Source organism: Lutjanus erythropterus, chromosome 9 (genome assembly GCF_056507025.1).
Source record: "Lutjanus erythropterus isolate fLutEry1 chromosome 9, fLutEry1.hap2, whole genome shotgun sequence".
Taxonomy (NCBI): Eukaryota; Metazoa; Chordata; class Actinopteri; order Lutjaniformes; family Lutjanidae; genus Lutjanus; species Lutjanus erythropterus.
In genome coordinates, this window is record NC_139325.1 from 35597635 (window position 1) to 35612868 (window position 15234).

The 15234-nt window shown below is 41.2% G+C and overlaps 1 protein-coding gene across 3 annotated transcripts in view; it reads left to right on the plus strand.

The window, feature by feature from the left end:
* LOC146322030 (CREB-regulated transcription coactivator 2) overlaps positions 1-14697 on the plus strand; it is a 53256-nt gene extending 38559 nt beyond the window's left edge. For 2 of the 3 annotated variants that reach the window (XM_084727406.1, XM_084727408.1), the window contains 6 exons: positions 1433-1902; positions 3498-3782; positions 3946-4140; positions 6981-7052; positions 9705-9909; positions 11605-14697. In XM_084727406.1, coding sequence (XP_084583532.1) covers positions 1433-1902; positions 3498-3782; positions 3946-4140; positions 6981-7052; positions 9705-9909; positions 11605-11795 — 1418 coding nt within the window. In that variant the 3' untranslated portion in view covers positions 11796-14697. The remainder of the gene's footprint in view (positions 1-1432; positions 1903-3497; positions 3783-3945; positions 4141-6980; positions 7053-9704; positions 9910-11604) is intronic. The other variant, XM_084727407.1, reaches the window with a different exon arrangement.
* The last annotated feature ends 537 nt before the right edge of the window (positions 14698-15234 follow it).

The window sequence follows — 15234 nt, forward strand, 5'->3', positions numbered from 1 at the left end:
GTGTCTCATTCCTGGCTTTAGTCCTAATCCGGGTCAGAAATTAGACATGAAATGCAGACTGTGGATGAACCTGACCTACTGAGTGAATATAAAAAGAAGCAGAGGAGGGAGGGAGGTATGTTAAGGTAAGGCAGTCTGGAAAGAGGTGAAGTGAGTGAAGGTAGGAGTGTGTTTGGGGGCAGAGCTGATGTTTACACCTGCTGAGATCCCCTGGGGAGGAGCTGATTCCCTGAACTGACGGTTTATTTTAAACTGAAACCACAGAGACTTCACTCCTGCAGGGAGACTTTTGTTCCATAATAAAGTGTTTCATAAATTTGTATTTTTAGGATTTGGCCACATGTTTTTCTGTATTTGGATAATTACACAGTTAATTCAGTCTGGGCCTGTACTTTTTTTTTTTTCCATTAATTGCTGTGTAGCAGTAATTAAAGGTGGTTAATGGATGAACCTGTCGCTGTTGAACACGTCAGCCGCTGGATAATAAATCAAAAGTTTGTTTTCACATTAAAATGAATCGTGAATCACGATGAGCTGCTTCTGTTGGCATATTTAATGATTTGTCCTGCTGGAGGTCATTCTGCAGGAACATCACGTTGATCAGGTCTCTAATCTGATGATTCAGCAGAATCAACCTTTACATCTTTAGTTTCTCGAGTTCTCCTTAAAGTAATTTATGAAGGGAAAAGGCCAAACATTGTTTAGGATTAGCTGTTTGTCTTTGCTCTGTATATGGGTGGGTATAGTTAGGATTTATTTATTTATTATTATAGAAGAACATGAAAAGAAAAACAAACTTTGAAACAAACTTTTGTTCAGTTACATTCATACTGATGGAGGTACATGTCAGGTCATACAGCAGCAGATCAGAGATGATCCTGTGGCGTCATAAACGATTTATCAACCTGAAGAAAAAAAAAAAAGAAATTCTTTCCATATTTTGAACATCAGTCACACTTTATTATGCGATAGTGACCTGTTCACTGTACATTATGTTGCTTATTACATGGTTATGAACAAAAAAAAGTCAATAATTTGACACAAAATATTAATTTTAATATGATTTTAGTGACTTAAAATGGTTGTATTGTTCCATCAGAGTTTATGATCAGAGCATCAGTTTGATATACAGAAATAACAGACTTTAGATGCTGTAATTGACCAATCAGAATTGAGTATTACAAAGATTGTAAATGGGCGTCTGAATTCTTGGTTGGACAAAATGAGACATTTCACAGCACGTTGGACTTTGAGAACTTGTGATGGACACTGAACTTAATGAAAATATTTATTAGTTGCAGTTTTACGTTGTAGTTTTATGTTGTGTCTCCTGTTCTGGATCTCTTAACTGATCTTTTATCACTTGTTTCTAGACGTCTCTGAGGATGTTGAGAGTAAGTCTGTGTTCACAGTTTTTGTTTTGACTCCGCAGGTCTCCTGGCGTCTCTACAGAGCACGCTCAGTAACCCCTCCCTGCAGTCCTCACTAAGCAACCCCAACATTCAGTCATCACTCAGCAGCCACTCCTTCTCCAACTCCTTGAGCTCCGCCTCCCTGCAGTCGTCGCTCAGCAACCCCTCGCTGCAGTCGTCCCTCAGCTCCTCCCCCTCCCTGCCGTCCTCTCTCAGCAGCCAATCGCTGCACTCCTCCCTCAGCAACTCCTCCCTCCAGTCGGTGTCCAGCAGTAACCCCAGCTACAGCAGCGGCGTGGGCGGCTCCAGCTCGTGCTCCTCCTCCTACTCGCCACTACTCAGTGGACAGGGTCAGCCGCCGCTCAGCACATCGCCACGGAGACGGGCACAGCTCTCCCCGCTCATCCTGCCCATGGGAGGGGAGTCGCGGCGGCATCACTCCAAACAGTTTTCCCCCACCATCTCCCCCACCCTGTCCTCCATCACACAGGTAACAGCTACACATCAACCACATCAGCACACACACCTGAGACGCTGTCAGACGCATCGAGTCACACATTCAAAGATGCTCTGTCAGGGTTCCCACGCATCCTGGAAAACTTGACAGTTGACCAATTTTCCAGTCATGTAAAACAAATGCCAAATGAGTGGAAAATCTTTTTGTCCTGGAAAATTATTTCATCATCTTTCTATTTTCCCAATGCACATTTCTGGTGTGTGACACAGCAGCATAGAGATATTTAAAAAATTATGTTTCCCTCTTTGTCTTGTGAAGTTTTTCCTCCTCCATCACAAGTTCTTCTTGTTATTTTCAAGGTTGGCACAAGTAAACTGTTAATTGCACTCGCTGTGGACGACAGGACAAGTTATTTGTCCTTGTTATCAAGAACTCCTTACCGCATAGGTGCTGTGGCCTACATGAAAATGCTGAAGATATCTCTGTAGCTCAGATGAGAAGGATTCTGGACCGGAGATGGCTGGTGAAAAAAGACACTGCACAGCTGTTTGAGGAGCTTAAGAAAATGAATTGTAAAATGGGCAGTATGCAGGTTAACCTCAACAAACAGCCGAGCAGCATGATGGATGACATGCAGAGTGCATTTGAAAAACAGATGAATAAATAATAAGATCGAACATATTAATTAATCTCTGCAAAAGCCCATCAAATAGAACCATACAGTGCTGATGTCAGAATAGAAACAATACAGCTGTGATATTAAGAAAACGCTTGATATCGTCTACAATCACATTCAGATGGTCGTTTATGGAGTCCACATTTCAGACTGTTTTCACAAATCATGGACGTCGTGTCCTCCGGGCTAAAGAGGAAAAGGACCATCCAGATTGTTACCAGCACTAACTTCAACAGACAACATCTGGTTACCCATGGCATCATGAGTAACTGTCACATCTGTAAAGGTGCCATTAATACTGGAAGGTTCAAACAGGTTTTGGAGCGACATATGCTGCCATCCCAGATGTCTTTTTCAGAGACGTCCCTGCTTATTTCAGTGAGACAACACCAAGACACATTGTGGACGTGTTCCAGCAGCGTGTCTTCATAGTAAAAGAGTTCAGGTACTAGACTGACCTGCCTGCAGTCCAGACCTGTCTCCCATTGAAATGTGTGGTGCATTATGAAACACAAAATATGACAACAGAGACTGTGGACTGTTGAACAGCTGAAGTCGTATATCAAGAAAGAAAGAGAAAGAATTTACCATTAAAACTTCAACAGTTAGTGTCCTCACTTCACAAACACTGACTGAGTGTTAACAGAAAAGCTGATGGATCACATGATCCTGAACCAACTTATTTGAAACTTGTTGCAAAAAACAAAGAAGTTTCTTAGTTTGAACATTAAATATCTTGTCTTTGTGCTGGATTCAGTTGAATTTAATATTTATTGCATGTCTGTCCTTACAGGTTAAAGCTCCAGAGTTGAAAATTAAGTTGCCTAAATCAGTGTTTCCAAAACTTTTTTTGGGGTCCCGCTTTTTAAAACTGACAAACCATTGTGACCATTCACAACAGGCCTAAATTTTTGGAGAGATTTGTGCATAAATGAACGTTCCTGCCCCACAGGGCGTCCCTCTGGACACCAGCAAACTTCCCCTGGACCAGAGGCTTCCTCCGTACCCGCTCAGTCAGTCCCACCAGCACCAGCCCGGCTCCCACCAGCCTCTCCCCGGTCTGCAGGGCTCCCAGCCCGGCCAGCAGCCCTCTCAGCTGGGCCAGCACCACCACCAACAGCTGCACCGCCTCCAGCAACCGCGGCCCAACGCTCAGCAGCAGCAGCAGTCACAGTCCATGCAGCAGCTGCACCTGCAGAACCTACGCAACCAGCACATACAGCAGCACTTTGGAACGGTAGGACGCTGGGTCAAATGAAAGGAGAGGAGATTGTCCAGATTAATAGATTACATGGATTAGATAAAGATAAAGATGGATGCATTTGTTCAACATACAACATGTACACTCCCCTGTGTGTGTCTGTGTGCAGTTCAGCTTTACATGGTGTGTTTCTCTGCAGCAACAGAGGCCGATGGGGCAGCAGACGAACACAGCCAACACGCAGCTGATAAAGAACGAGAGGGCGATGGATCAGTGTGTCCAGAGCTCCTCGTCCTCTCAGTGTCACGTCAAACAGGAAACAGAGCAGCAGCGAGCGGACGGCCTCCCTCAGCTGCAGCAGATCAGCCACAACCTGGCCACAGACCTCTACAACGTGAGTAACTCCAAACACTGTCTGAAACAGGTTCGACCATCACAGCTCCTCTCAGACAACAACGGTCTCAAGTCCTGCTACTGCCCCCTACAGGCCGCACTGTGTACGACAGCCAGAGTATGAACGTGAAATTATTTATCTATCCTTATCCTTAATGTGATCAGAAGTGATCAGGGCAATCTGCCCCTCACATTTTGATGTGTTTTTTTATTTATGAGTGATCATTTTGACCTGATAGTGACGTCATAGGAAAGGTCAAGAGGTCACCAAACAAACCAAGATTCATCCTCAGGAAGGTTCTCACATGTTAATCTGGACTAGAGTTGTGGACAAAACAGGACATTTGAGGATGTCATCTTGGGCTTGGATCAACATTTTCTGACATTTTATGAACCAAACAACTAATTGATTTGTGGAAAAGTCATTGCCAGTTTGATCAGTAGTTGAAAAATAGGTCCGAACATGTGAAAACAGGTGGAGCGCACAGATGTACATCTGTACAGAGTTCAAGGCGTTTTCTGATGCTGACCCTCTTTTTTAAGTCGCATCGTCATCATCAGCGAGGGACTCGCTGTCCTCAACATCATCCACTATTGACTGCAGCAACTTTGGCAACTGTCCATTAAATTCCATGTAAGTCCATGTAAAACTGAAATAAACGCACAGAGTGCAGCTGTAGACCGCAGCCGGCTGCTGTCCAATAAGTCCCTGCGGGCGTAAAGTAGTTGAATGTCTCAACTAATTAATCTGAACACAAAGAAAAAACACTGCTGCCACCAGTCTGTAACCATCTTTCCTTCATAATAAGCTGCTCTAACTTCTCTTTGTGTACTTATTCTTCACCAAAACGGCCTGACGGCACAGGACACACAACTTCACTCTCTGTGGTTCACAGCAGGGTCAACAAAACTGTTCCACACATGGTACCACACTCATACCTGTCCCCCCTAAACAATGACAGGTAGGAACTAATTATCTCATAGACAAGAGGGACATGAAGAAGAAACTTACATACTACACATGTAAATGTTAAATGAAAATACTCTTTAAAATGCTGTAAGTGATAATGAAATAATTATCATGTATAACACCTTTTATTATAGTAAACTTAATTCTGCAAGTCCCTAATAATGTTATAAAATTATTATACTGAAATATACACAGTAAACTGCACAGCTTAATAAGGAACACAAAATCAGTAAAGTAACTTACTACAAATAACCTAAAAATGTAATGTGTACTGTAACCATGGTTACACTTGTAACAGGAAACAGCAACAATGATTTGTTACATTTAGAAAGTGAGCATCTAATGAAAATAAAACATGTTTTAAAAGTTTTTGTAAGAACTTTAATGGTAATATTAAGTACTTGTATCAGTACTCTAAGTACTTGTACTTGTATTTGGTCTGACAAGAAGTGGTATGTGAGCATCCCCAGTTTTCTGTCATCATAAATAATGAAGCTCTGGTCTGTTTTGTTTCTTCATAAACATCATCTCCAGTCTGTTGGCATTTTGAGCTCCATGACTACAAACCTTTTAATCACCAGTTTAACCAGTTAGAATCAAGCATGCTTTCTTTTATGGATGTAACTGAAAACACGCACTGATTATTACAGAAAAACTCTTTTAAAGATGGATCCTAAAAACTCCTGTAAACTGTTTTTGTCTTCAGATGCAGCTTGGATCTCCGTTGGTGTCTTACAAAAACGCTGTGGTATTTGTGTATGTCGTTGTACTATTTTTAGTAAGTGGAAATGCCATATTAGTTTGGCTGATTGAATCATTTTTGTAATTTGGTCATGCTCAGTGTTATTGGACAAACCAGTCGTGTAGAAATGCAATCATACTACACAATCATCTCTCATTTATTTCATCTTTCCGGTGTTTCATGTTGACGGGTTCGTCTCTGTTACATTTTTTACAAGTCCTGATGTTGTGGTAGATTTCCTGCACTTGTATAGACCAGTATTTATTGACACAATGATGTCTTTGTGGGTGCCATTTAGTTATGTGAGCACATGTGCTAATTTAGTTCAGTCTTCTCTTAAATTTTCACTGCTGCTGCTGCAAAAAAAAAATAGCAACCAAATAAGATGTTTTTATTCATATGAAAGACTCAGTTTGAAAAAAAAAAAAACATTGATTAACAGGTACCAAACTGTGTGTTATCTCTCGTCTGACCTCATCTCTCTGGATCAGAGGTGTCATGTTCACTGAGTGATGTAATGCTGAGGTGAAATGAAAGAGAAAAAAGTACCTGATGCTATTTCTGGCAGTTCTGCAGAGTAGAAGTCATTGTGTGCTGAGAGACTGTGATATCTGATCACCCACAGACACCAGGAGGCATCCTGCCTTCTAATGTTGCAACCGCAGGGATTTATCTGGAATTAAACACATCCAAACACAGAGATTAGGCTGTTGTAGAGCTTCTTCAGGCAACACTGTGATTTAGGAGGAGCATTAGACTGCTTAAGAGCATTAGTCTGTAATCTTTTGTCAGCTCTGAATCTGAACTGTTTGGACAGAAAAGACTCAACAGACAGTTTTGACCCCGTGTGAGAGCAAACACACATTACAAACTCAATTTCCCTCTTCACACCTCATGAGTGTGTATATACACCAGATGCAGCCACACCTGGTTTTTAAAACAAACAGGAGACGATCGCTTTAATTCATGGTACGCTCAAATACACCTATAATTAATCAATAGACTAAATACAGTCCCTTTGTGCATCGAAATCCTGACAAGACTGTTTGGAGCAAAGGATAAGGAGGTAGGAATGTTTGTTAAAGTCGGGTGTCTGTTCTGATTGTGACGTATTTCTGATGTTTTCCAGGATGCCTTGTTCAACTCTCTCCTGGACGACCCCTATCTGAGTCTCCAGCTCACAGGCAGATCCAACCAGCAGGTAACAGAGCACTTTCACATGATGTCATCACACTCTTTAAATAACATTGGCTGAGGGGGGTATGATGTCACCTACTGGTGTCTGAACCGATCATTTTAAACTCAGCAGGTTACAGCGAATGGACGGCAACCTTTGTTGCACGTCATACCTGCTCTCTCTCTCTCTCTCTCCCTCTATCTCTCTCTCTCTCTCTCTCTCTCTCTCTCTCTCTCTCTCCCAGATCAATCGGCCACCAGTCATTGTATATATGAAATAAAAGCTCTTAGACACAGAAAACACCAAGGAGAAACTTCCATAAAAGTGCCAATAAGACTTAAAAAAAAACAAAAATGTACAAGTCATAATAAAATTTTAAGAATAAATAAAAACATCAATAATAAATAAACAAATAACAGTGAAATATTTAAATTTCCCTCTGAATAAAAATGAGGAAAGCTTTAAATTGTTCTGCATCATGTGTGCATGTGTACATGTGCATGTCTGCATCTGCAGGTGCACAATCTGAAAAAATGTATTTTTCAAAGTCAGTGAAAACAGCTGCAGCATCATCCAGTTACTAAAACACATTACAAGAAAGCATTGACCTGATGTAAGGGCTGCTTCTGTTCTCCGTCTCACGGTGCAGCTTGTTCCAGCCTGGCCTGACTTAGCGTCGACTTCACCAGGATAAACTGTCTCAGTGGAACAGCCTAAACCTTGAGAGGAAGGTGAAGTTAATTCAAGCCAGACTTTTTCCCTTAAGCGTACAGTTATTTATCAGCCTTGATGGAACACCCCCCAGGTCACAGTGATGGGTGTTCTGTCTCCAGTAATTAATCTTAAGGCAGACTGATAAACAGAGTCACAGGGCTTCAGGCGTACATGTAGAAAATGTCACCATAGTCTACGACTGATTTAAAAAAGTTCCCTCAATAAGCATCTTTCTACAGATAATTAATGAATTAATGCTCTGTAGTCTCAGACGGTGAAAGTCATTGAATGACGTTAAAAAAAAAACTTCTCAGCTGGGTTGGTGTCATTGTCACATGTTAAATAAGCTAAAGGAGCAGTTCACCTCCGACATGACCCTCCTGAGCCCGCCACCTCTACGGAAGAAGAACAGCAGACCAGTTGAAATGCAGACACGAAGACTGTTAAAGCTAAAATACTTAACAGGACTGGGTGACGTCCTCACAGATTTCAGGCTGTTTGGTCCTGTGGTCCCAGACACAAAACCTTAGATGTGGGTGGAATTCATTAAGACCATGACGCTTCAGCTGGCCTTAAAAAATAAAAAAACAAAAGTTGAGGCATCAGACCGCTCAGGGAGGGAGGACGGGCCTAATATGAGCTCTGATGTCTTCTTGTAGATTTTAATGTAGCTCAGTCTGGGTTTACTCTGGTTTATCGATCTTTATGTGGCTCCAGTCTGCCCCGAGTTATGTGGACAGTTATTTTCTCTCCCAGTAGATAATCTACTCAGCTCAATACTAAAGCCTCACTTAGTCTTACTGCTTCAAACTGTCTCATGAGGTTGTTCTTCAAAATCTCATGTAAGCTGAAGGTGATCTGTGAATCTCAGCACAAATGAACATCTGATGCCTTTCGTGGGTGTTTAACACCTGCAGCAATGTGAGTGTGTATTTTGGTGGCATGGCCTAAAATTTATAAAGAAGTACATAAATACATATTTATATATATTTGTTTATCTTAAAATTTCAATATAAATGCTCCTGAAGGGATAAAACACTGTTATGGCAACTGAATGACAGCAGACACTGTACTCTCAAATAAAATCCTGACTGTTTCTTCACCTTTTCCAACCTCCATGCAGCCGAGTCTCCCTTTGTCTTCTGTCTTTTGTCTTTTTTATGTTGTCTTGTTTCGTCTTAAAAATGTCTTTATATCTTTTTTTGAATGTTTACGTGTTTTTCTATCTTGTCTTTTTCATCCTGTTACGTCACTTTTTGTCTTGTTGCATCTTTTATGTCATTTTTTATCTTTTGTGCACAATTATGCAAAATAAAAATAATCAATAATTTCCCTCAAATTCATTAGAACTACAGAAATGAGCCTGTTGAGAAAATGTAAGGAGTATGAAGTAGAGAGATTTGTGTTAAAATGTAGGAAGTACAGATCCCTGAAAAATCTACTGAAGTCCAGTAATTTGCTGAAGATAATCCACAGACCTTTTGGTGAACAGTTTCATGTAGGTGCTATTTTTTTCTAGAAGGACAAAAGTAGCTCTGATAGATTCTCCTGCAGAAAGAAAGTAGTTCCTACATGAAACTGCTCATAACAAAGTCCGTGGATTATCTTGAGAAACCAGGTCATGATTTCTGAAAAGCTCCACAAGACGAGTGTTATTTAGTTCCATTATACCAGAGAGAAGGCAGACATCTCTACAGCTGATTTCTCCAAAACTGCAACTCGCACCAAAACTGTCTAGAGGGATAAAAGACACTTCAGTCCAAAGTTAAAATATGAATTTTTGATGTTGGGGTGAACTGTCCCTTTAACAGGTAAAGTTCAAATAAATTGCAGGATCGTTTCATCGCAGTCAAGTTTTTTTAATCATACATGCCTGTTGTTGACTTTTGTAGTAAAGTATCCACATCACACCACATGGATTTTTCCTGCCTTGAAATTTGGATCTGTTCTCCTCTGCTCCAGTTCACAGCAGAGAACCAGGGCGACTGTCTGTCTCTGAACCACAGCGGTCTGAGCTGCGGCACCGCCGACAAGAACCAGTTCCCCTCCAACACCCAGGGGCCCCTGGACATGCAGGACCCCGGGGACCAGCAGTTCCTCAACAACCAGAACCAGAACTACAGCGGTGGGGAGGGACGACACAACGTGCCCAACATCATCCTCACTGGTGGGTACCGAGGAGACCAGCTGACGTTTCATGTGGCAGAGTTTGGACATGAACATGAAACATGAAACTTTATTGTGTTTTCCTTTAATTCATTTTAATTAGTATTTATAATAACATCTGATTTAATGTGATGAAGAAGTGAAATAATCATATTGAGTATCTCTATATATATAAATGAGTAATTCACCACAGCTTTTAAGTGCAAGAAAAGTGTGAAAAAGCACCTGAAAAATCTTGAAAGTGCTTTGATTTGGGAAAAAGGAAAAGGTGCAGAAATCGTGAAGTTGATCAAAAAATAAGTAAACAAGATCACAAACATGAACCGATGTTTCAGTCGGACATGAGGACGTAAAGCAAAGAAAAGAAAAGCACCGAAAGATCATTTTTGTCTTTTGTAAGAATTGAAAGTGGACATGATTTATTTGGTTCCTTAAAATCTTCCTGAGAATTGACCTGAGATGTTTGAGGAAGTGAAGACGTGACGATTCTCGATTTAAACAGAAGTGGAATTCTTATTTTCAAATTCCTTTGAAAATAAGACTTGAAGGAATCCAACAGAGTTCCCTTTCTGAACTGTTTACAGTGTAACAATGTCACTACAGCAACAAATGTGGATCAGTTCGCTGCTGAAAATAGTCCCCACAAGTCTGTTTGATTTAAAAACTACAGTGAGCTGCTGTTTTATGAAAGTACTGAACCTTTAACAAGATGAAACAGTATATTTGTCAGGACTTTTTAAGGATTTATGTCTTCAGGAAGAATCGATGGGTTCGGAGCTCAGAGCCACAGACAGGAAGTCAGCTTGAGACGACCTCTTCCTGTTCCATGTTGGATTGGATGTCCTGTGTGCATCATTTTTACTGTCTTTGCAGGTCAAGAGCGGTTGTGTTTCCACCTCCTTACGTTGTGAGGCTCTTGATCTGGCTACCATGAGCGTTTGATAGAAATACACATCTCATTTTTAACACTCTTTCCTTTTTTTGACAGCTGTTTGCAGGATGCACAGCCACAAAGATAAGCACAGATACATAACCTCATCACTCTGCAAGATTAACCGGAATATGATGATTGATAGAAGTTTTCTTGAGAAATAAACACCAAGATATATCTCTGTAGCAAGGTCAACATAAAATATTACATTCTTAGCCAGTTATATTACTGTAATGTCCACTGTCCTGTCCTCATGTTTTCGTCCACGCTCCGTCACCGTCTCTTTTTTTCTTTGTTGATCCCACTCTGAGGTTCTTGTGGCGTACACGCTGTAAATCATTTCACCTGATTTCAAGGAGAATCCGACCACATCTGACCTGTTTCCAGGCATCAAGTTTAACTATAGAAACAGCTGATCTCCTTGCTGATGGTCTCGTTTGTTTGTGTAGGTCATATAGAGACATCAGTATTATATTTGAACTCTTTGTGGTACATTTAAATAACTATCAAGGTGGTTCCATGTGAGGATTTTCTGTTTTTCTCCATTTAATATCATGTGATTTTTAATTAAATGTCTTTTAAACTGTTTGTTAGATGAAACAGTTAGCAGTCAGTTAATCAAAAAACAATAAACTGCGGAGTGATAAATAAAAACGCCATGTTTGCATCCTCTTGAGAAGAAGGATTTAAAAGTCTGTTGTTGTTCTTTGTTTTCCTGTTTGGTTTTCTGAGTCCAACATGTCTGCCCTCCTTCCCTCCCTGCAGGCGACTCACCGCCCGGTCTGTCTAAAGAGATCGCCAGCGCTCTGTCTCACGTCCCCGGCTTTGAGATGGATCCCTTCTCCCTGGACGACCCGCTCAGGATGGACCCCCTGGCTCTGGACATGCTGGACGGCGACCTGATGCTCGCCGACCCGGCCGTGGAGGACTCCTTCCGATCCGACCGGCTGAAGTGACCCCCTGCACCCCCCTCTCTGCTCCAGGAGCTCGGTGGAATTCGGTGGGAAGAGACGGGCCACCCGGACGGAGGTGGAGAGGACCGGGGCTCAACGCCGCTCTGCCGCCCACTCACCACTCCCCCCCACCCACCCCAACCGGACGGTCTGTGGAGCGAGCCTCGGAAGTAACTTGGGAATCCCCCAAGAGAAGAGAAGGACCTGTGATTTCTGTTGGAGGTCAGAACGAACTGAAGGAGGGGGAGTTTTCCGTCGAAGGCACTTAACTGAAAATGCTCTCGCAATGCTTGAAGTCAAGAAAAACCCAAGATGCTTCTCTGTTTAGGCATTAGCTTGTACGAGTCTTATCTGCATGTTAATGAAAAATGCACTCGCGTAAATGCAAACACGCAGGAATAAACCGCTCACGTGGCGTCGGCTTTATGTAAGAAACCGTCTGTAAAAACCAGCAGCGCTCAGAAGATCCTGAACAGCATTATGCATCCTGATATGTGTGGACCCTCCCTGAGCTCCATCCAGCAGCCGTGTTGGTCACCACCCCACAGGAAAGACGACGTGCGATTGGTTTGGATTGTTTTTACCCCAAACTGTCATTATCAGGTTAGGAAATAACCACCAATCAGAGGCCAATAGTGCTGGTTCCCTCTGCTTTATCAGCCACTTTGACAGGAACTTAGCCATGACTTAAAGCTCTATATATTTTTTAAGAAAAAATAGGTTTTCTTGCTCTGAAGGTCACAGATGTCAGTTTAACAGCCTGAAAGAGGCTGTGAGACCAAACAGGTCTGCACTAAATCATTGGAAGTTAATGAAAAGCAGGTTAAAGGTTGAGGATGAAGCCCTCTCAGGAGTGTGTTCAGTGCTTAAAACCCCCAGAATGCTGCTTCTTTTCACGTCTTTCTGACGTATGAAAAGAATCATGATGCTGCCCCAGGATTCGGCACAAGTGTCCAATTAAAACAGCTTTAAACCTTTAAATTATCACCTGTGATCTCAGAGGACGCTGTCTTCAAAATGTCTCCGTTTTTGGGTTTTTTTTGTGACTGTAGAAGTTGATTAATCTGCTGTTCAGGTCAAAATTCATCTGAAGAGTCACAAGATTTCTGACATTTTTTTTTCTTTGGTTGTTAAATAGATTAGGGTTGTTACAGTATCAACAGAAGTATCAGAAAAGCCTCTGATGCAGCCTAAAATGCTGGATTGGGTGTCAGCCAGTACACAAGTCTATGCACCGATCTGATATCAAGTACTTTATTAACCCCAAAACACCAAATGAATTGAACCTGAGCCATGCAATCACAATACACAACCAATCCCATTCATACAGGGTTAGTAGAACACAGCTGTTAAAAAAAATATAATAATATAAATATATATATTATTTTTTAACACACTGGTATCTGATCTGTATTTGGTATCAGCCAGTAAAAAAAGGTCAGGTGTCAGGAAGGAAAAACAGATACTTATCTGTCTTCAAACCCCTTAAAGTCCTTCAAACGAAACAATTTGACATTAAAATCCTGTTTTTGTTGCTCGGTCATGTTTTAAACGAGCTGTAACTTCTGATGAGGCTTCACAAGTAGACATATTTACATTTCACAAGACAGTAATGTTTGGAGTCACTGATCTACTCGTCTAAAAGCAGAGCTCACTTTGTTTAGTTTATCACGTGATATGTATTTGGCACTTTTATGCAAAGTGACACGAGAGAAATGTGCGACTGCATATTAGGGCCCTTATAGGTTAAAAAAACAAGAGTCCTGCAAACACAGAAATGTATTAATAATAATATTTCAGTACAACAATCTTTATCAAAAAACTAAATAAATTATGGAGCTGGTTAAGGAGGGTTATGCTCAAAAAAATCTAAATTTACAAGATTAAAGTTGGAAATCTTACAAGAGAAAATCTTTGAAACTTTGTTTTTTATGTTTTTGTGGCAAAACCACATTACTTCAGTTTATCATCACACCACAGACAGCTGTGCATATTTGTATCCGAATATTAGCCCCTCCCCTGGCTCCATATTTATTTATGTATTTATTTTCATTTTACCTGCAGTGGCCCAATACGCTGTCATGGAAATGAGAAAATAAGCCTCCTATCTGATCACAGATTATCATCTTTTAGTTTCTACATCACTGCCAGCCAGACAAGTTTATGTCAGTGAGCCGCAGTCTGAAGTCTGAAACACGCTGCTGCGTCTGAAAACAAAATGTCAAAATGTCTCCAACCAGCTGTTTTAAGCCGCTCTCTGAGATTTTTGGTGAAACCTCTCAGGCTCAGATGTTCAGATGGATATTCGTTTCGTCTCAGGACGTGTTTTGCAGCATCATGTTCCAGGCTTGTTTCTGATGTAAATGTGGTTCAGCCTCGTGTGCCTGCTGTTTGTCTGCTCGTCTGTCAGGTTTTCGTCTCGTCCACATTCCCTCTGACAGACGAACGTCGGTGTCTTGCTCAAGAAGAAGAAGAATGCGCTGACGATGCATCGGATGCACTTGCCTGTAGTCATGCTGTATGGATTGGCTGCATTTTTAATATAGAATTATGCATTTCAGTGATGAAAGTGAATGTGTTGTGTGCTGATGGAGAGACTGAGGAGTGAATCTGTAGCAGATGGGGAGGCGGGGTTTCTTCACACCTCAGGACAGAGACAGAAACCAACATGGCGACACGTTACTGAACACAAACCAGAACGTTAGGATCCACTTTTAATGTGTGCAGGAACCCTGACTTCACACATCTGCGTCTTTTTCCCGTCGTGAGCTACAGTCGCTCCCTCAGGCTTCAGCTTTATCGCCCTTTCAGGTCAAGTTTTTAAAGGGCAATTCCACCAATGTGGGTGTTGCTATTTTATCTAAACAGACATTTTAAAAGGAGCTAATAACTTGCAGCTAATCTCTCGTGAACACAGCTGAACTCTCTTAATATGGATCTACGGCTGCAGCTGACAATGATTACATTATAGATGAATCCACCGATCAATTTTTCAATCAGTTCATTAATCATTTGGTCTAAAAACTGTGATAAAATATAGAAAAATGTCCATCTTAGTTTTTCAGAGTACAGATGTCATCAAATGTCTTGTTTTGTCCAACAAAAAGAAAAACAAAATTATGGCTTGAAAAAGGACCACATCGATCGATCGATCAACAAAATATTTGCAGTTAATTTTCTGTCAGTGGACAGTGTCAGTGTTTCAGCTCTACAATCTTACTTCCACAGGAGGATTAGTCCATCGACAGAAAAGTAATGCAAAACTATTTTGATAAGCGATTTATTGTTTTAGTGACTTTTTTTCTTGCAAAAATGCAAAACACTCATTTCTAAAGGTTCTCAGCTATGAGGATTTTCTGATCATCATTCATTTAAACTCGACAGACAAACACATAAAACTCACCAAAACTGTCTTTGTTGGTCTGTCCACTCTTCCAACAAT